The 22,815-nt window shown below is 43.7% G+C and overlaps 1 protein-coding gene across 1 annotated transcript in view; it reads right to left on the reverse strand.

Moving 5' to 3' along the window:
* Positions 1-862: 862 nt before the first annotated feature.
* The window catches only part of NR4A3 (nuclear receptor subfamily 4 group A member 3), a 36,384-nt gene continuing 14,431 nt past the window's right edge, over positions 863-22,815 (reverse strand). Inside the window, exons 6-8 of the mRNA XM_045780680.2 lie at positions 15,429-15,628; positions 13,215-13,393; positions 863-4,120 (exon numbers count right to left, since the gene is read on the reverse strand). Coding sequence (XP_045636636.2) covers positions 3,873-4,120; positions 13,215-13,393; positions 15,429-15,628 — 627 coding nt within the window. The 3' untranslated portion in view covers positions 863-3,872. The remainder of the gene's footprint in view (positions 4,121-13,214; positions 13,394-15,428; positions 15,629-22,815) is intronic.

A 22,815-nucleotide genomic window follows, 5' to 3' on the forward strand; every position in this document is an offset into this window, starting at 1 on the left:
AGCACCTATATTTAAACTCATTTGCAAGATGGAGCTCCACCATATCTCTCATTCTTTTCTTACTCATCACACTGTACAGTTGAGGGAATGAAGGCACTGCTAAGAAGCAAGAAGGGTTGGCCCCTAGACTAAACACAGCACTTAGATGCCACAGAAAATTCTTTGTGTATGAACTGATGAACTAAACTGTGCAGCTCTACATTTCTTTTTTACAGCCGTCAATGCACACACAAAATACGTTTGCCCTAATCCAGAATATATGATGTCTGGGGTAGAGTTGAATGAAAGTTGCATTTGCATTGCCCACTGAGAGGGGTTTCTAGGCAATATAGAGTAGTGGTGTCAGCAAAAAGACAAAGAGTGCTGATCCATCTTGGAGAACTCTAATCCTGATTCTTGTAAATTCTGGTTCATAAACAATTGATATCCCATCATCTTGGTATAGAAATAAATCCTTCATACCCTTAAAGAATATTTTTAGGCAATAAATTACTAGCTCCACTTGATATATATATATATATGTATATATTTGATATAGTTATGTATATCAAATATATATGATCTATCTGCCTATATATAGTTGAAAGAAAATAGCTTCAAACATTGTGCATGTTTTTATCTCCTCAAAGCACGCAGCAGGGCTTTGTCCACAGGAAGTAGTCAATACATGGTTATTGAATTTAGAATGTCCTTCTTCCCAATCAGTGAGGTTTAATATATTTCCAATTCAGGATGCCTATTAATTTTTCAGCATTAGTAAGCCTTTAAAAAATCCATTTGGGGATGTGTTTAAGCAAATACTATTATATACATGATGAAGAGAATACTGTTAAATGAAGCATGCTTATTCAACACATCGGTAGCCATTGATAAAATGTAATTTAATTTAATCATTTCAATTTACATTGTTAATGTACAAGAGCATTTCTTTCAAACCACAGGTTAACACACACTAAAGAGCAATGCTGTTAGAAGAGCAGAGAAACTTTGGAAAACTCTGCTGTCTGAAATGAAAGCAAGGCACTCTCCATTAACAGCTGGTGGATTCCTGATTTCCGCCCACAGAAGGCATGTTCACACTGAGAGAGCTCTCCCACAAGGGAAGAATCACCTGCTTTAATTCTTGCTGTCCTCTTCTGAGCTAGTTTGGTCATCCACTCTGTATAAACTTGTGTGTCAACATTAAGACAAAAGAAGAGAGTTGAATTGATGGATTACGTGGGAGGCTCTCATAGTTCTTAACAACTATGGAAGACAGAAGAACACTGGCTATAACCTTTATTTTCAACACTAGTGTCTGGACCTATAACTAAAAACCTTCATTCTTTCCAACCAATCACGACTAAAAAGTCTTTTCCTTAAATCTGATGGGTTTAAAAATAAAAAGTAACAGCATGTCTCCAGGGCTCTGGTTTTTCTGTTTGTTTTGTTTTTCTATTATGGACATGACAAAAAACAAGGATTAACTTTCCAATACTAATGGTGCACAACAGGGTTATGTATGCACAGTATTTCTAATTTATTCAAATTCAATTTGAATTTGGTCTGAAGCTACCTTGTACGAAATGTTAGCTTTCCTGATATTTAATAATGTTTATTATGTTTGCATATAAGCTCAAAAAAATTAATGCAAAAGTACTACTTTACTCACGGTTATCAGGTAAAATGTAAATATTAGTGGTTATTTTTAAAAGCCTGTTCTCCTATAGATGCAAGAAGTTGAGTAAAAACACCGTGGAAAGGAGAATTAGGTCCTAGTCTTGACTCTGGTACTAGCCTATTGGACCTTGGGCAATTTTTACTTTTGCTGGGCCCCAGTTGTCTCCTCTATGAGTTTCGAAGGGGCGGGGGACAAGCTGACAAGTCTAATGTTCCAAGAGCCTAACATTGCAGACCCTATCACCTGGATATAAAAATAATAATCTTTCATGAAAGCTCACACAAACATAATACATGATCAAATATCAGAATGACTCTTGGGGAAAAAAAAAAACCATATATGCTTTGCAATCTGGGTTACCCTTTGCAGCAATTAGGCAATTCATTTGGCATGTGTTTGATTGTATAATTTAATGACAATATAAACAGCATAGTTTTGTTATTTTTTTCTTTAAAAAGACTAAAGCAAAAATGATTTAAAGCTGACAAAAACTACTGTGACATCAGTTTGACATTCAAAGTTTGTTTCTTAGCAAAATGGCCAAAGATATTTTGACTTGATACAGAGTATATAATATAAAGACTTTTAGACCTAAAAATCTTCAAACATTATTCGAATTTAGCAAAACATAAGCAAAATTTTAATATCAAAGTGCTAAACAGTACTGCCTTAAAAGTCACTGCAAATGAATCATAAAATAACTGCATGGGAAGTAACATTTATTGTACAAATGGTTAATAAAAAGACACATTATAAATATATATATATGTAACCTGCTATATTTATATATATATTTGTTTATTTAATTTCTAATTGGTGTATCCAAGTCACTGTGAACACCCCATTTAAGTACTCTGTAACTCAGCTTCCAGGAGCTGGTGGTCTTGCAATAAATACAGGCAAAGCTATTACAAGAGAACGTGCATACAAATGTTTATACAAATAAGGACACTATGCAACAAATTATCTCATAGTAATATGGCATCGACAGTATAAACATACAAAAGGGAGTACGAACACGGAATGTTGAAACGCAGCCCACTAATCCTGTCTAGTAGTCACATTCATACTATTATTTTTTTAAATAAGACTCACTTGCTCTCCAAAATTGTCTTTGTAACCAATAACAAAAGTTAAATTATATCTATTTTAAAAATCTTATCACCTCTGGTGTTTACCCTGTACGATCAGTTCCTACTTATTTGTGTGTTCTTATTTAGGGATCAAACACTTGAGACTCACTGAATGCTCCCGGGGCTTCTGAATGAGTCAGTCAGTTGCTATTATCTGAAGCAAATTTAGGGAACTCTGTCTGGGTTAATAGAACACAACCGAAACAGCTGTAGGCAATCCCTTTTATAATCTGAGCCCCCTTCAGGACAGCTGGACAGTCAGGGCAGAGATCTGGATCCATTAAGAAGGACCTAAAATCTTGGGTGGACTGTCCCTCAGAAGGGTTCTACATGGCAGGTGGACAAAGCCTCTGCTAGGAAAATTAACATGTGTCATTTGCCAACATGACTGCCTCCTTTTTTTTTTCAATATAAAATAAAGGAGAGTTAATAAACAAGACTTAGTAAGACAGCACTTTAAAAATTGCACTTGTATATGGAAGCGAAGAGCCATTATCATTTTGCTATGTCTGATTTATAGGTAATCCTCATCTTTCACCATTCGTTAAAATAAAATAAAGGAAGAGAGAAATTAAGAAGAGAGAATTTCTGCCTTGTTTGCACCACAGATACACCCTTGATACAGGAAGTATATTCTAGAGATCAACCTCAAGACACGTCCTACCCTGGCGAACAACCCTTGGCTGTTCTTGTTTTTAAATACAAAGCAACTATAATTGTATTCCCCAGAAAGAGTTTTAAAACAGTTATATTATCCTTTTTTTTTTCCTGCTGGGATAGCATCATCCAAAAGTGCTTTGTTAGCAATTTCTTAGAAAACCCTCACGAACTATACCCTCCCCTCCCACACCAACCCCAAAGCCTAAATATAAAACACAACCCCAACACAATACTCTGCGAGTTTTCTGGCTTTAGGTTGTAAGGAAAAGTGCCAGAAAAAAAAAAAAAAGTCTTTTCTACAGGAGCTGCTTTTTCTCTTAAGGAAGGACAGAAAATGGTAGGTATCCAGACCCATTCCTCTGCTGCTTAGCAAGCAGGTGCTAGCCACCGAGGCGGCTCCCCGCTCCGGCTGCTCCCGTTCAGAAAGGCAGGGTGTCCAGGAAGAGCTTGTCAATGATGGAAGGTGGCGACACCAAGTCTTCCAGCTTCAGGTAGAAGATGCGCTGGAGGCCCAGGGTGCAGATCTTGCGCAGTTCTACCAGGGCGCCCAGGACCTTGGGCTCGCTGGGCTCCAGAGCCTGTCCCTTGCTCTGGTGGTCTTTCAAGCTGCTTGTGATCTTGTTGCATAGCTCCTCCACTCTCTTTGGTTCTTTTAACCCATGTCGTTCTGCAGAGGGATAGAAAAGGGCAACTTAGGAGTCAGTTACATCTTAAGAGACTTTGTTTTTTTCTGTTTTTTCTTTTTTTGTAAGGTAGGCTCCATGCCCAACATGGCGCTTGAACTCATGACCCTGAGATCAAGAGTCGATGCTCTACCGACTGAGCCAACCAGGCACCCCCATCTTATTTATTTATTTATTTACTTGAGAGAGAGAGAGAGAGAGAGAGAGAAAGGGAGGGAGAGAGCATGAGTGGGGGTGGGGGGGCAGAGAGAGAAGCAGACTCCCCACTGAGCAGGGAGCTGTATGTGGGCCTCAATCCCAGGACCTGAGCCAGCCAGGTGCCCCAGGCACCCCCATCTTAAGAGACTTGGAATCCCGAATTGAGGCCTGTGCCTTCTTGCACCAGTTGGGATGGCATTTTACAATCCAAGTGCCCCCGTCTTAGAGGTCACTCGTGGCCTTTGGTATCAAATGGGACCAGGGTTTGAGTCCCAGTCCCGCCACTTCCTCTCTGTGTGTCCCTGAGTTAGCCCCTTAATTTCTGAGCCCCAGTTTCCTTGTAAAATGAAGGTGATGATCGTCCCTAATTTAGGGTTTCTGGGAGGACCAACTTAGGGGAAGCACACCGTTCCTGGCACACAGCCACACTGAATGAAGGACAGAGTGGTAATTATTTTGCAGACATTATCCTACAAAAGCCTGGTCAGGAAGCAATACTTTTTCAGTGTGACAAAGAAACACATCCAGGCAAATGAATTCACGTTCCCATCTTAACAGGTGGGCAAAGGGGGGTCTGTAAGTTCCATTTGCTAATGCGGGGGCTGCCCCACGAGACCCAGCACAAAGCACATTTCTTGTGTTTTCATGCTAACCAGCAATGAGAAGAATCCAGCTTTCTTTTCCTGGTTTTTGGCCCCCCTTGAAACACCTATTGACCTACACCTGGCGCTCGGTACAAAATACACATGTCTCCCTGCTGTGGCGATGGAAAAGTCGAAGAGAAGGGAAGAGGCCCAGAAAGAGGCACTGCAGGCATTTTACAAGGTAGCAAGACATGAACACCTGTATCTCGTATTTTATGGAACAGTACAGAAAGGGATCCCCGTGTTAAATATTATGATCTCCTATTTTATTTTAAGGTTAAGGGATTTTCCCCAAGTCCCAAAGATTTTGTCCTCCTGCCCCAGAGCAATGTTGCATCTCTAATCAGAAAAGAGCCTCACGTCCAGTACAAATCGCTTAGTTCTCTCTCAGCATTTAGACACCAAAGTCTCTTTCCTGAGAGAAGAGCTTGTCCCTGGTTATCTCAGTCACGGTTTTTCTAATCTCTAAGTATATTTACATGTAGAACAATAATTCTTGTGAGATGGAAGACATCCTTCCAAAAGGAAATCAAACAATAGCGTCTAGTTTTTCCTACGTTTATTTTTTCAGTTGGGGATATATTTTTAAAAAATTTTTTTAGATTCCGGAATAATTAACCTACAGTGCTGTAATAGTTTCAGGTGTACAAAAGTGTTCAGTGATTCAACAATTCTATACATTACTGAGTGGTCATCAAGATAAGTATACTCTTAATCCTCAGTTGGGGATATTTTTGTTAGGGGAGTTATTTCCTTAAAACAAAAACAAAAACAGCCGATTAGCAAAATGAAGCAATATCCAGGCATTTCTTTCTTCTCTTGCCCTAAATCAAAGGAGGCCCAGGGACCAGGAGATCTGCATTCTTCCCTAGGTTGGCTAGTTGTGTATGACTTGGGTGAGTTCCTCCCTCTTTAAGGCTTATCTTAAAAGGAGGAGGTTGGACTTAATGACCCCTAAGGTCCCTTCCAGCTCTGATGTGTTATAATTACATTAAACTACAACCGTGAAAATTGGTAGCAGCATCTTGGTTGGATTGTAACTTGCAGGCGTCTCATCTCCGTGCACCATAATATAGAGCAAAGGGCACTGGATGTGCAGCCAGACAGAGCTGGGTTCCATTTCTGGTTCTGTTACTTTCTAGCCATGTGACCTCATCTCTTTGAGGCTCAATGTCCTTCTAGGAAAATGGGGATTACAGGGTGGTAGATATACAAGTCTTTATTGTGTTCTTTGTTCCTTTCTGTGTGTCTCTTATTTCAAGATTTTATTTTATTTTATTTTATTTTATTTTATTTTATTTATTTTAAAGAGCGTGTGCAGGTGCATATGTGCACAGGCGTGTGAGAATGGGGGTGGGGAGGCTGGTAGGGAAGGGGCAGAGGGGGAGAAAGAATCTTAAGCAGGCTCCATGCCCAGTGCTAAGTCTGACTCAGGGGCTCGATCTCACAACCCTGAGATCACAACCTGAGCTGAAATCAAGAGTCGAACACTTAACTGACTAAGCCACCCAGGCCCCCCAAGATTTTATTTTTTAGGTAATCTGTACACCCAATGTAGGGCTCAAACTCACAACCCTGAATCAAGAGTTGCATACTCTACAGACTGAGCCAGCCAGGCACTCCCTTTTCTGTGTGCCCTAAATATTACACAATAAATTGAAAGAAAAAGCACAATTACAATAAAACCTACTTCCGTGGGTTATTGTGAGGCTTAACTACGATGCTGCTACAGGAAAGCCTTCTGCCAGCGGCGGAGTGCTACATGCACGGTGCTGTCAGCCCACTACGATGCTGCTACAGGAAAGCCTTCTGCCAGCGGCGGAGTGCTACATGCACGGTGCTGTCAGCCCCTGCAACAGTGCCTGCCGCGTGGCAGACGGTTGGCAACCGCAGGGTCAAACAAAACGCTGAAGTCCCCCACTTCCCAAGCTTTGCAGTGCATGATTTTGCTTTTTCCAGGAAACTATTAGCTAATCAGCCCAGGTGCAAACCTGTCCTCTATGTTTACCCTTACTGCATACACAATCCCTTTGTTCAGCCTCAAAAGACGCACCCAGGAGGGAACTTTAGGAGAAATTCTGCCTGCAACGGTGTTCTTCCTAAAGCTTTATTCCCCGCCCCCCCTCCTGCCCCAAGAAAAAAGCAGACTGCAAGTTTGGCAGTAACTTCAAGAGCTGTAAAATGCTCATAGCCTCTGACCAAGTAACCCCACTCTTGGGAATTTATCTGAAGGAAAAATTCAGTAGAAGACAAACTGTATGCACGAAGACATGGGGGCAGCGGTATCTATTAAAAAACTGGGAAAAGAGAAGGGGTGGAAGAATAGGGAAACTGCTAAATGGTGTATGCACATAATGGAAGATTCTGTAGACATCAGAAAGGACAAATAGGAAGACTATAAAGCAACATGGAAAAATATGTAATATCACATTAAAGAAAGAACAGAATATAAAATGGTATCTAGGCGGTGATGACATCTATGCAAAATTTATTTCTGCATATGGAGAAGGGTGCAAGGAAACAGAAAAGTGAGAATATTTATGAGATTGTCAGCTCACTCTTTTCCTTCCTTTTAAAATTTCCAAGTTAGCAGTATTTGTATATTAAACTGTTAACATACAACAATCTGGGATTTGGTTTCTCTAGCAGCCCTAACATGATCAAACAGTCGTCTTGCTGATAGTAAATTCCATTAATACCACACTACATCAAATTAGGTTCACAACCCAGGGGGAGAGGCTTTAGCCAGAATAAAACACCAATCCACTGATTTAAACTTTGCCTTCCTTTCAGTGGCCCGTGTCTGGCATTATATTCACGATCCCATATTCGTCTTCGGGATAAAGAAATGGAGCAAGGTGTTGGCTGGATTTGGGGAGGGGGTCGATTATGGAGCCTTGTAACTAGACTTTCTCATGGCCAAACTCACAGAAGGTGCCTCAGAGTTTTCCCTGCTCTCCAACCAGTTGTGATTGCACCATAACTATGGCAACCATTATTTATTCAGTGAACTCAAGTGGAGATCGATACCTCCCTGCCAGCTGGATCAACCCTAGGCCTGGAATTCCTTGAGGAATTCAGAGACGCTCCTGTTAGAAGCCAAAGGCACCTTCTTTGTTGTGTCGAACAGCCACCGGATTTGTGGTTTCTTTACTTTTTCAAAAGGGCTGAGATAAGATTCAGTCTCCATGCAAACGGGCGGCCAGCAGCTAGCAAGATTCCCGAATCACCAGGGAGACACTAAGTGTCGGGCACCTTCCTAGTAATCAGAAATTCCTTAAAACCCCAATCACTGATGTTTTATAGTTTAAGGGACCTCTTTTCTTTTTGGTGCCGGGTAAACATGGCTGCAGTGCTGACAGACAGAGACTTCCTCAATCTGGGGGAAGTCGGACACGTGGATTTCCCCCTTCCTAGAGAATCACACACGGTGTTTAGTGTAAGATCTTTGTCCACCGTTAAACAAAATAAGCTCTTCTGGCATTTCTTGCTCTCTGATCTACATCATTTTTATCCAGTATTTCGTTATGTTAACTCAGATTTTTGTATCCAAAACTTTAAGACGCGTCTTATAGAAACGGTTAAGTACCGGATTTATGTGTCGCGATCGTAGTACATAGGAGCTGGAAAGGGTCTGAGTCATTTAGTTCACACTCCCACCCAAGACAGGAGTCCCTACGGAGATGTCACAAAGACAGTGCCTGGCACGAGCTGGGTAATAACAATATACCTAGTAGCCCCTTCTATTATACTCTTTTACTTAGATTATTTTATCACACCCTCTCAACATCCTTGTGAAACAGGCAGGGCAAAGATGATCTTTATTTAATAGATAAGAAGGCTCAGGCTTGCAGAGTTAAGTGACTTGCTCACAGTCAAATTTAGCAAGTGGCTAATTTCTTTTGCTCCAAGTCCAGACATGTTTCTATTACCAGGATGCCTTGAACATTATATTAGAATGTTCTTCATCCTGAGATGAATTCAGCCTCCCTGTAACTCCTTCCTACTTTCTGTGTACCTAATTGACTAATTGATTAATTACTTCTTCCAACAAATACGGACGTATGGAGTGCCTATTTTGTGCCCAGCACTATTATAGCCATTGGGGTAGAGCAGTGAACAAAACAGACAGACAATAGATCATATTCCTGACCTGTGTGGTGTTAGTACCTAAAGAAACTGTTGGATTCCTATGCAATTTCAGCTATCCATCCTGAGACAGGAAGGGAGGCAGGTGGGGGAGGAGACTGAGGAGGGAGGGAGGGAGGGGGAAAGGGAAGGAATATGAGAGAGAAAAGAGGGAGAGAGAGGGAGCGGGAGGGAGAGATGGAGTAATATAATTAGTAAGGTCTGTGCTCATGGCTTTCCCTTTTCACCCAGTTAAGATCTACTCATCGTGTAGATTGCAGATCAAATACTTCTTCAAGGGAACTCGCCTTGTTGCTCCCCGTTTAGGTCATATTCTCCTACAGCATTCTATTTTTTCCCCTTGAAGGATATAACAGGGCAAAATCAGCTATTTGTCTATTTACCTGCCTCCTCCATTAAATGTAAGCTCCATGGGGGCATGGACTGTGTTTTCCTACCATTAGGAAACTACCTGCAACACCAAGCTTACTACATAGGAGACACAAGTAACTATCTGTTCAATGAATATGTATATGGGGGAACAATGGCCTGTAAAATATGATTAAATGATACTAAACACGTGGGCTGCTGAGAATAAATATAAAGTTGGAAGTTAATGAGCAGCACACAATGGTAAAGAACTCCACAAGCTCTAAAACCTAGCACAAAGAAGCTTTGGAGCCAGATTTGCTGGATGTAAAACCTAGCTCTGCCACTTATAAGCCCAGTGACCTTGGGTCTGTTTCCATGTTTGTAAAATAGGGCTGATGAGGGTACCTGCCTTGTGGGTTGTGGTGAGAATTAAATGCATACATGTGAAGTGTGTGGGACAATGCCAGCATACAGTTAAGTACTTAAAAAATATTAGCGAGTATCCTCTATGTCTAAAACTCAACTCATTAACATCCTCTTCAAATCAGCCACTTCTCTTGAGTTTGCCTAGGAAGGATTTCACCGTCCTCCCCATCGCTCTCACCACCATGTTTAGACATGATTCCTCTCCCTGGCCATCATAGTTAATCAACTGATTATTATCTCGTGATGTTTTTTGCATCTAGCCCCTCCTCTCAATCTCACTGCCTCTGAGCTAGGTCTGCAGTAACTACTACCTACATTGTTTCCATAGCTCTTGGCTGGTCCCTCTGCTTCCCATCTCTGCTGTAATCCATCCCAGATCTTTCCAGATCTACTTACTAAACAACATTCAACAAAAGAGCACGTGTAAAGCCCTCGGCACAGTACCTGGCACTGGGTATTTAAAAATGGTAGCTATTATTAATTTCATGGAATCCTAATTACCAATAGCTTTCATTGTTCCTTGCTACTCAAGTGTGGTCCCTGCACCAGCAGCACCAACATCACCTGGGTGCTTGCCAGAAATGCAGAGTCTCAGGCCCTGCCCTGGACCTGCCTCATCAGAATGCGCAATTTAACAAAATGCTTAGTGAGTTCATGCACAGGAAAGCTGGGGAAGGCTCTGCCCTAGCCACTCCTGGCCCCCACGACATGCCTGAGCCAGTCTGCACCATGCTACCTCCTTGGGAAGCCATTCATGACCAGCACAGCACATGAGCAGTAATCCGGACTCCCCCTGCACCGAATCTCTTGCTTTTAAGGACCCAGACACTAACCGCCACACATCGAGTTCACTGCATCCTAATCGCGTATGACTTCCTAGAAGGCTATACATACCCTTTCTGATGGTAGAACTGATGCATGGCTCATCTTGGCATCCTGAGAGACTGACACCAAGCCTGGCACATAGTAGGCCCTCAATATTTATTTAATGCGTGGATACTTCTAACACGGTAATTCCACACTAACTTTCTGTTTGGGGTCTTCCTATGGATGAAACATAATTAACTGTTCCCAGACCTCACGTCACCGGTACCCTGTCAGAAGCAAAGCGTTGCTGTTGCTCCCATGTCAGGGATGGGGCACCGGTGAAAGAAGACAGTTAGGGCAGATAAACTGGGGACTTAAAAACATTTGACAACCACAACTGTGGGGAATGAGAGCGATCTAAAAGAAACCATTTCCTGCCCCACCTCACCACCTAGTTTTTCAGAAGGAGGCCTAGAGACAGGTGGAAGAAGCAGAAAAAAAGAAGTAGAAAATAAAAGCCATGTGCGTGCCAACTTCTAATACTGCCCAGATTCTTCATAATTTTCCTGGAAAAGAGATTGGTTAAGCTTCTAACAGCTCGTTTCCTTTTCATGAGTTCTTCCCTGTGGTGTAGGAGAAGACGATTTTGGGATGAGTGTTCTGATGCCAGAAGCCCAACTGACCGCAGCCCCACAATCACCCTGGACCATCAGTGGAGATTATTCCGAAGACAGGATTTCCTGGGAGCCCACACTCACAGGGAAATGACTACCTGCGACAAGGCGCACACCACTGTTTTCCAGACTCCACCCTTTGTGCCATTTCCTGATGCTCGCTTATATTTCAAAGCCCCTCCCAACCAGCAAACCGCAAAGTACTGCAAGGTGCAGAAATGAGAGAAGAGTTATTTTTCCTGTGGGTATTAACCACAGCACCTAGGACAGCTCTGCACAGGCTGGCAGGACCGAGGGCAGGAACCGGGACTACCCCATGAAGGACAGGGACCTGTCCTGTGCCCTGTGCCCGAGCGCTGGGCAAGTGCAGCTTCATTTCTTCAACACCAGTGTCCTCCTTTGAGCCTCTCAAGCATCCAAGGAGAGATTCGCCAACATAACACCTCCTAAAGCCACCACCAGCTTCCTCATGCCACCGAGTTTGGTTTTGGACTCCCTAGGGTTTATAAGGGGCAGGGGCAGGCACGTACCTACTTTGAGGGGGTCCCTGTTACTGTCACTCCAGGATGGACAGTAGGTGGGTCGAATGCCTATTCTGAATCCAGTTTGGCTACATCACAAACCAACTTTCCTGTAATCCTTACTGCTGCTTCATAGAATAAGTGTTGCCATCCCCATTTTACAGATGGGCAAACTGCAGTCCAGAGAAATGAAATGCATTACTGAATAGCACACACTTATTAAATACAGGGCCCCAGATTACAACCTGGGGGCGCTGGATTCCATAGTCCATGCTTCCTCCCTGAGCAAATCTCCACATTAAGGACAGTGGGCCGGGCAGCTGTAACTGTAGGACACACGGCGGGCTGGAGGCAGAGGTGGGACCCACACCACCTTCTCCTAATTCCTTCTCTGTATTCTCTGCACTGAGCTGGCCAATATCTCCAGGTGGGGACTGCCTGGTCCTCACGTGTCCCGGGCTCATCATCATCTAGTAATTTCTACTTAACAAGTACAACAAACACACCGAGTGGGCTCTCCTCTTAAACCACAGCTCCTATACCTGGACTGGTCTTTTCCCTCTTATTGGTGCTCAAAACCAGCTGTCGGGGTAGCTCTTTCTAAAATGCAAGACTGGCTCTGATGCTCCCCTGGTCAACACGTTCCATGGATCCCCACTGCTCCCGGAATGATCTCGGACCTCCTCACTAATGTGTGAAAGGCTCCTCGTGTCTCACCAAACCCTTCCCTGTCAGGCCAGTCTCACTTCCCAGCCCTCTATTTTTTTTACTCATTTCCTTCCTGAAACTTATGACAGCCATATACTCAATGGGTCTAGCAAATTTTTATGCATCCCTAGCATTCTCAGTCCTTCTATTTTAGCCTGGAGATATACTGTGCTTTTATCAAGGACTATCCACGCTTCTAACATGTTACCTCTTTTGAGAAGAACACCTCCACCTTCAATGTCTCGGCACTTTGTACCCACTCCCACAGCCCCACCATGGCACAGCACCCTGTCTCACATGCATTCATGTGCACGTTCCAGCCCCTCTAGGGATGTGTGCTATCACCTCCGAAAACCCACTGACGTGAGCAGAGTGCCGAGATCAGTGAACACTTGTTGATTCACTAGACTCAACACTCATTTCCAAAAGGGTGTGGCAATGTGCTCGTTTTATTTACTGCGAGCCAAGGCTGGCTCTAAGTGGGGGTCATTTTCCTAATTTTCCAGTGTATGTGTGACAGCCAAAGCCGGAATCCACCTTTAACACAAGAAAGGAGGGGAAGGGGGACACAGTCACTTTGGTAACCAGGGTGGTGCTTACCTGTGACCATGCTCAGTGCTGACAGGCATGCTAAGGCTTGGATATCAAGGTTCAGGCTCTGCAAGCTTAAGGAAAAGTCTTTAATGGAGTCGAGCCACTCCCCAAATCCACGAAGGCACTGAAGTCGATGCAGGACAAGTCCATTGCAGAACACAAACTTATCTTCAGCTGTGTTCGACCTATAAGACAAAGTCATGGGGGGTGGGAGATAGAGACACATCAAACAGGTGTTCAGTCTGTCCAACATCAGAACACAAAGGCGCCTAAACAGCCAGGGGGCAGCGTTCAGAACCTAGCGTGGTGCGGTGGAACCTGCCCAGATACTCTGATGGACAAGACTGTGCTCCTGGCATCAACCACCACCACCACTTGTCTGCGCTACTTTTCTTGGTGAGCGTCAGCCCTGGGGAGCAGGGGGCGGGGGGAGGGGCGGTGAAGGCCGCACTCCCGGAGAGTGGAAGTGAAGCCCCAGGCTCCGCCTCTTTCTGTAGTGAACTAGAGCCTGTTCCCTTCAGGGCTCCTTGGCCAGGACTTCTCCCTCTTATTCTTAAATGTCAAAAACCGATAAGACCCGAGACTAGACACTACAATTCCACTAGGCAGACTCTTAGAACACCAAGTCCTTGCAACTGCCAGAAGTCAATCACAGAAGGAAAAAGTGACCCACTATCAAAGGAGTGGTTGTTTTCTGTCTCCTTCGGTACTTTTAACCGTGGGGCTGCGCAGGGCTTTTTCTTAATCTGCCTGATAGTTTATATTATGTCCTTTATCATCTCGTTCCTCTCTCCTGAAAGGTGCCCTGGAACACCCAGATGTCACCACTTAGCCGTGGGGCCTGGGGCACTCTTCCCTTTCCCTTCTCTATAAAACAGGAATTCTGATGGCTACCTCCTAAGATTGTTGTGGGAATTAAATAAAGGATTTGAAAGCCCATGCACAGGGCCTGGTACACAAGAGGAGCTCAACGAGTATGAGGTGGAACTAATTCTGATTCCTCTATGGTCCTTACTCGAACCTTCCCTTTCTTTTAACTTTCCAGTCTCTTGCTACGTATTTCTCTCTTTCAGTCTATTGCACTAACAAGTTAATATCTCCTGATTTGGGATTCTTGGATGGGTAGCTTTATTCATTCATTCACTTAACAATTATGTCCTTAGGCGTGTGCCATTCCGGGAACCAGGCACTGGAGAAAATTTGGTGGACAGTGCGTACATGGCACCTGCCCGCATGCAGCTTTTCCCTTAATCCTTTGCTGCCTGCCTAACAGAGGACAGTCCCATTGCTGGCTTGGCTCCTGTGCACACCAGACTGGCTGTAATTACGCTCATGACTGACTCCCGAGATGTAACTCCGGCTCTGACTCTCCTACGGATCCTGCCACAGAGGCACACGCGGGCCGGAATGGTTCAGTCTCAGAGTTTAAAACCTGGACCTCGGGCCACTCGCATCAGAATCCCGGGAGCATGAGTTAAAAATGCAGATTTCTGGACTTCTTCCAAAGTAGCTCCAAACCAAAATAGCTGGGAACGAGGCACGGGAATCTGCACTTCAAACCAGAGTTTCTGGTAACACAGTATGAAAAGCTTAGAGAGAAGCTTAGATCCCAGGTTCCAGCTTTTTGGAAAATCACTGCCTCTGTCTTTGGTGTCACTGAGTAGGATAGATTGGACCAAATCTTTTGATCCAGAAGCTATTCTCTTGGAGTAAACACTGGGGGTTGAGAAGCTGTGGGAACTCTTTAGAGCCCCATCTGGTATACTAGAACAGTCACTTGTTAAATAGAAACCCATGAGGTAAATGCAATGTTCAAAACAAATACTAGCCTGCCAGGAAATACCTTATGCACCATGAGAGAATCTTCCTAGAATCATAGAATGTTGGAACCGCCATGGGCTTCAGAGACCAATAGATCTAACCTCCACATTTCACAAAGCAAAGTGAATTTCCGGCGAGGCCAGTGACCGACCCAGGGTCTTACAGCAAGTCCATGTTGGAACCGAGACTAGAACCCAGGGGTCCTGGCACAGGCCAGGGCTCTCACCCACGGCCCCGTTTCATTAATGCCTCATCATATTTCCTATTTCCTTCCTGAGCAAGCTTTTCATCGATGACTCCGTTACAAACACAGCAGGCTTCCAACTTCTTCAAAGCAAGGGGAAAACTAAAAAAAAAAAAAAAAAGAAAGAAAAGAAAAGATAAAATGATCGTCATTACCTGATGGAAAGTCTGAGAACAAACAGCTCCAAAAAGGCTGACTCTATAAGTAATGTCTGATCTTCTTTGGGGAGATCAGTAAATCCGGGGATCTTCTCTGCCCAGCTTCTGGACACATCGATGGACGCTGTCAGGAGGTTGTAGAACTGTTGCACGTGCTCCGCGTCGGTGCCCGCCGCGGCCTGTTCGGTGGGACAGTACTAGAAGGCAAACCGCAGAGAGCGCGTTAGCGCAGTTCAACGGGGACCCCAGCGCCATTTGCAAAATTGGCTTTTCCGAGACTCTCAGTGCCTATATCCTTACTTTTAGGTCCCATGGTTATGAAAGGTTTGTTTTTGTTTTTGTTTTTTTGTTTTTGTTTTGTTTTGCATTTAGTCTCATCTGATTCTCACAATGTAAACAGCAAATTTTGTTACCTCTTCACAGACAAAAGGAATCTGATGACGTCCCACTAGTGCAGTGGTTTTCAATCCCGATGCAAGATTGAAATCAAGTTTAAAAAACACTGTGTCTAGCTCATCCGTACAGCGATTTCAATTTAACTGGTCTGGGGTGGGGACTGGGCATCAGGAACTTCAAAGGCTCCCCAGGTGATTCCAAAGAGCAGCCGTTGTTGAGAAGCATTACCCCAGAGGTCTGTGTCGGAGGAGGCCTCCAGGGTCTACTGATTCCACTAAAGCACAGCTGTCTCGAAGATGCTAACTAAGCCGCAGTTCTCAAAGTGCAGTCCCCCGACCGGCAGCACCAGCAACACCTGGGAATGTGCCAGAAATGAGCACCTTGGGCCCTGACCCAGACCTACGGAAGCAGAAACTCTGAGGATAGGTGAGACTGTTTTATGGAGTTCTCCAGCTGGTTCTCATGCACACTGGAGTCTTGGAACCACATAATTAACCAATAGGAGAAGAGAATGATTTTTGCTTGCTGCAGGTGGACTTCTGTGAGGTAAAACAAACCAGGCAGGGGAGGGGGTATGTGTCTCCTTAACAGGGCCCAGGCAGTCATGTGCCATCAGTGAGTCTGATAGCACAAGTCCTCAGCGGACTTGTGCCTACTTAAATTCATGAAAATGAAATAAAATACAAAGCCCAGTTTCTCAGCCTCACTGGCCATATTTCAAGCGCTCCAAAGCCATGTGTGGTGTAGAACATTTCCATCACTGCAGAATATTCTATTGAATGGCACTGATCTCAAGGGAGAAGAAAGGTTCAAGAAAAGTCCCTGTCCAGCTTTTGGATAGTCTTGTAGAGTCCTGGTTTTGCTTGAGTCACTGGAGGAAAAAGTCTTTCCTGCTTTCGGCAGGAAGACTGATACAGCAAGATAATAATCAAGGGACAACCAACAACAGACTTGAGAGATCTGCCGAAATACTCATGTCGATATGCACCCTAACACAGCCTTGTGTGTGTTTCTGTCCTTTCTCTCAGGTCCTCCTGGGGTGTGGATTTTAATCCGTATTTTATAGATGAGAAAAATGAGGCTCAGAGGGCCTCAGGGAGGCTTGGAGACTTTCCCGAGGTACACAACCAACAGAGGTCCAGCCAAGACTTAAACATGGCCCTGCGATTTCCACTCCTACTCTTCCTGGCTGTTAATATGTCTGAGGTTTCTAGCTGGTAGCCTGTGGCATCGTGTTAAAAAGCATTTTGCTTTGCTCTAATTGGAGGTCTCCGCGTGTGTATTTGGTCCCATGTTTTGTCAGCAGCACAGTGACAGGCACATAATTGACCCCCAGTAAGTTGTCGTTGAATATTATTCCGTGAAAGAAGAGTCAGGGGACTGCCTAGGTTCGTCGCAGTGCCCTACCCTGGCTGGCGGGGGAACAGCCAATAAGCACCAGGTGCTGACTGAGGAACTACTTAGATAGGAGGGAATGAGGCACTTGTCTTAGTTGGGTCTCTTTTTTTCCTTCCCTTTGTACTTTCCCAAGAGGCATCACGAAATAACAAAAGACACCATCAGACAAGGGGCCCAGTTGCTTTAATCCTAGATTTGTCCAGGCCCCTAATTTGTGAAAGAATGTAGTTACCTGGGATAAATGACTTCACTTTTCTGAGCCTCGGTTTTCTCCTCTGTCAAATGGGGATAATACACTCCTCAGTTCTGTTGTAAGGATTATATATGATGATATGCTTGAAGGGCCCGACATAAGGAAGATATTTAACAAATGATGACGGCGATGATATTGATAACGATTAAGATACTTGGAACTAACACTGTCCCTTCACCTCCATATTTATAAAATGGGGAAAAGGATTGAACTGGAAGGTTTCTAATTCTCAGCGCTGACTTTCTAGGATCCTATAAATAACATCAGGTCCAGTTCAGAGGCTGGCTCCTCTGTTCTCAATAATCCCACCCAGAGCTTGGATTCTATGAAGCCCTGGATGTTTCTGTGCTGTGATGGGACTCCTTGGGAGCAAAGTCCAGGAGAAGGAAGCAGTCCTCCTTCCCAAAGATAGTCAAGGATGGCGGCGTGATCCTGGTGTCACAACACTTCCTCCCATCTCCTTTCGGCACATATACTACTAACTGGAGGAGAGTGGAAAAGGGATTTTATTTAACTTTTTTTTTTTTTACTTTCTCTTCTTATATGAATCTAATTCCATATATTTTCCAAGGACAGGAGGAAAATTAGAGCAGAACCCCCTTTAGAAAGCCGACAGCACTACATGCGAAACTCCCGAGCGGTATCTGGAGTACAGAAAAGAATGTCGGAGTAGGTAGCAGATCATGGGGTCCTCCTCCAGGCTCTGGCATTGACCTGCTGTTCAGCCCTAGCCAAGTAACTAAACTTCTCTGGAGAAGAAAGTGAGCGGGCTACCTGATTTTTAAGACTCCTTCTGGCTTTCGCATTCAGCTATCTTTCTGTTATTGATTTCTAGTTTAGTTCCACTGTGGTTTGATGGCAGACATTGTTTTCAATTCTTTTAAATTTGTTAAGGTGTGTTTTATGGCCCAGACTATCCGCTATCCTGGCCAATGTTCCATAGGATGGCTCTGGTATTCGATGATTCTAAACGTTGCTAATCAGACCAGGTATGATGTTACTGCCTAGAATTTGACACTGATTCAGCATTATTTTGTCTTAAAATAGTGTGTTAAATGGAGAGAAAAAGACCAAAGGTTGTAAACTTTTTCCTGGGAATGGGACCTAATCGCTCCCTCCTACACTGACCTCCATGGCTCACAACTCAATAATCTCTCTGCTTTCAATATTTGCTCAGAATCCTCCAGAGTGCTTAGCTTCCACCCAGCATCCTCTGCCGGCCTCCGTCCCTGCTGGGCTCACATTTCATGCATCCTGCACACAGGGGGGCTCAGATCCTGCCTACCCTGCGTGTGCAGTTGTGTCTGATGGAGTCCCGCAAGGAGAAAAGCCAGCCGGCCCAGCAGGCCAGACTCCAGCCAGACCCTCTGGGCTTCACCTGCAGGGATTCTGGTCCAGGTTCCAGAATTCTGGGGCCAAACTGGATTCAGCCTGAGCCACCAGTAACTTGGGGGTGACTGGTGGGTCAGCACCCAATGCTAGGGGAAAAGACAGACAAAGCGTCCTCTCTGCTGAACATAAGATTTAAAGAAACAGAACAAAACATTTTGGATCCTTTCTCACCTGGCCTGGCAGTTTTTATCAAACCTTGCTGAGGAATACTAGATCTGGAGTTGGAAGAATCAGATCCCCATTCTCTGCTTCTGGGCTCCCCTACATCACTCTGTCTCTGGCCTAGGCAGGTTTGGGGTTCACCAGAGAAAATCTGGAAATATTTGCTTATCGATCATTCCCGTCTAATTTAGGTCAAATAGAGAAAGACTTTATAAAAAGTCTTTCCTGTTTAGGCTTTTTTCCTGTTTAGGCTTTTTATTTCGGCCTATGTGAATAATCGATCCATCCCAAATCTGGCTTTCCCTCTAGTGAGAGACACAGTATTACGTTTACTAACTGTTTAGAAGAGGCTACAGGTAACGTCTGATGGAAGTTTTTCTGAATAACCTAGAAGGAGAATCTAGAGCTGAAAATAGCAACAGAAGTTACTTAAATGAGTCTCCATTTTGCATATGGCAACACTATGGCTATTGAGGTCAGACTTCATCAACAACCCAGGCCTAAAATAAGTTGTTTGAATGGGAATTAAGTGAGACCCGCAGGGAATGCCAGCCCTAGCACACTAGCAATGTGATGTTTTCAGAGCAGAACGGAATCTGATATTTACTGTATCTCACTGCCAGTCCAGGCTGAATATGTAAAATGTCCTGAGAACATTTTATCTCCTCTCAGAATGTTCTGCCTCTTTCTATTTCTTTGTATGTTTTAGACGTGATCATTACATGAGCCAAACTCTGTAGACATATTCCTAGGTTCTTACAGTTTAAAAACTGACACTTAAAAAACAAAACAAAATAAAACTGGCAACAAATATGTTTTCCCCCCATTTTTTTCTTTTTTAACTGCCTTCCCTGCTAAAAAACAAAACAAACAAACAAACAAAAACCCTCTCCTCCTCCCACTAATGGCATCACCACAGTGATACCTTTGCTTACTTTCTCTCTCCCTCCTGCCACATCAGCGGCGGCAGGAGCTTCTCTTCAACAACGTGTCCACTGCTAAAGAGCAGTGCCTGACACCCAGCAGCCATTCGATAAGTTATTTGTTACATGACTTGGTTACTTTCTGAAAATTTATAAGTCTATCGCTCATTCCTTCGGAGCCTCAAAAAAAAAAAAAAGTTGGGAAACAGGAGATTTGAGGTAAAACTGGATTGTTTTTATTAAACTATATTGGTGGTTCTCAAACCTTCGTGTGGCAACAACTTGCCCAGCTCGCTTGTTAAAATGCGGATTCCTGTTTGCCTCCTCCCCCTCTCCCAGTTCTGATTCGGTAGGTCTGGGTGTGGCCCAGGAATCTGAATTTTTAAGCAAACACCCTGGGTCTTTCTGGGCACCACACTTGGGGAAATGCTGAGCTCTACCCACAGTGGGATTAGAGCAGGTGTGATGCTCAGAGGGTCAGAGAATGAGAAGGCTGGGAGGGAGCATGGCCGTGCATTGAGTCCCATCTCCTCACCGGTCAGACGAGGAAGCTGAGGCCCGCTGTGGCACAGGAAGTGGCCTGAAATCACCTAGTGCGTTCCTGGCAATTTGAGAGGGTCTTCTGAGTAGCTTCATGCAACCATTCTCTTTGTGGAGTCTTTATACTGTTTACTTTGTAGTCTAACATGTGTTCTCCACATTGTTTCTCAGGCTATCTTGTCAACATATTTAAATGCCATTTGCGGGTGCCTGGTTTTATCCGAGCAGCGTCTCTTGTATTTGGAGTCTGTTACTACCCTGAGTGACACCAATTACCAAGAAACATCCCAGTTTGCGGAAAAATACTTGGAATGACCAACTAATGAGGACGTTAAGTATATTTACTCATTAGTAATTATGCAGGGTCTGAAGCCAAGCCCGGTATCTATATATACTTGTATTGCTAAATTAAAAGCAACTGTGGGGCAAAGAATAGCTACATTTCGAGGAGAAACAAATCAAACGTGACATGTTTTGACTGCACTGATATACAATGATCTGAGCTCACTTTTGAAGGAGAGAAGTTTGGCCCAAAGGAGAAGTGAAGGTCCCAGAGCCAGGAACACTTCAGAGTGAGGAGCTCTCTTTCTGGCCTCTCACACATGCATGCCTTCCCCTTTGTGGCTTGGAACGCAACTCCTCCGCCTCCCTGTCCCACAAATGAGGAAAACCACTCACTCACAACCTTAGAGGCACACATGCCGGAACAAGGTTAGAACATACCTATCTGGCAAACATTGTCTCATTTCTCGATTCGCCCGATTCATGGGGGAAACTGGCATCGTCAACAAATTGTCTTGGTCAGATCAACTGTCTGACTCAAATCCGGAGGACAAATTCTTATTTAAAACGTAATAAATTATGGACACACACTAAAATATTAATATTTGTTACCACTGAAGAGTGGGATTAGTCAGGAATAAATGAAGATGAGACTTTCATGTTTCACTTTGTCTTCTTCTAAATGATTTGCCTTTTAAAAAAAAACCAATGGATATGTATTACTATTATTGTAATTTTTAAAAACCTAATGAAGCTTCTATTAAAAAAAAAAACAACCTAGTAAAATTTCATTACAGAGACCTGGCAGTATGGTGAAATAGGAACTTAAAACCTTGAGTGTTGAGATTCAGATCTAGCCCTAGCTCTGGCCCTGACCTCAGGGAAGACGCGTAAGCCCTGGAAGTCTCTACTTACTCCTCTGAAAATATTGTGGTTAGATTAGACGATCTCAAAGTCACCTCCAGTTCTATACATTTGCATATATAACAGCAGAAGGTACTATGAAAACTGAGTTTCAAGGAATGACATTCCTAAAAAAATGACGGAAACCACAAATTATAGCACAGAAAGCTGAGGCTAAAGTGAAATGATGTAAGGACATATGTGATGGCGCCTAGCTCAAAGCAGGCACTCAATAAATTCATTTTGCTTCATTCATTTTATGGTAATGTTTTGTAGAGAACAAAGCAAGTTCAATTTTGTTAAATAACAAGTTACTTAACATATATTCTCTCTCTCACACACACACATATCTAAAATCACATAAATATAAAATCACTTGCATTTAGGGATAATAAGGTAAACCCCAGAATCATAAAATCTTCGAGTTGGAAGGAATTCAATATTCAAAATAACTTCTCTGCTTGTGAGAAATCCTGTTATGTGTTCTCCTTAGTTACTTCGTGTGTTGACGAACTCATGCTTCCACAGCAGCTCTTGTAGTTAAGAGAGCTCATCCTTATCTTCAGAATGAGCTGGAAGGGGCCCCCCTTCTTCTTTCTCTAGATCTACCTTTGGGGGGAACAGTCCTCTTTCCATAGGGTAAAAGAGTAACCTAATCCTGCCAAACCTCCCTTCCTATCTAGATATTTTCATTTCCTCCAACCATCCCTTACAAGTTTCCAGAAATAGTGTGTCCACATCCCTCTTAAACTCCAGTTTGGGAATGGACTTAACCCTTGAAGTGTGGTCTCATAGGGCAGAGCCTGTGGGACCACCACTAGCTTGGTGCTGGTCCTATATTCCTACTACTGCAACCTAAGGTAATTCAGCATCCCTTCCTTCCAGCACACATACTCTTTGTTGGTTCATATTGAGAGTGTATGGAATAAAGTCCCAAGATCTTCTTAACGTGAACTACTGATGGGCCAAGGCTCTCCCATGTTTTGAAATTCTAAATGCTGAGCTTCACATTTATTTTTGTTAACTTTCTTCGTGATGGCTTCAGCCCATCCTGTTCCAACCTGTCGAAATCACTCTGAATGTTGATACTGACATCCATCATATTAGCGATCCCTCCCAGATTTCTGTCATCTGC

This window comes from Ursus americanus, chromosome 18 (genome assembly GCF_024610735.1).
Source record: "Ursus americanus isolate L20-20 chromosome 18, mUrsAme1.1.p, whole genome shotgun sequence".
NCBI lineage: Eukaryota > Metazoa > Chordata > Mammalia > Carnivora > Ursidae > Ursus > Ursus americanus.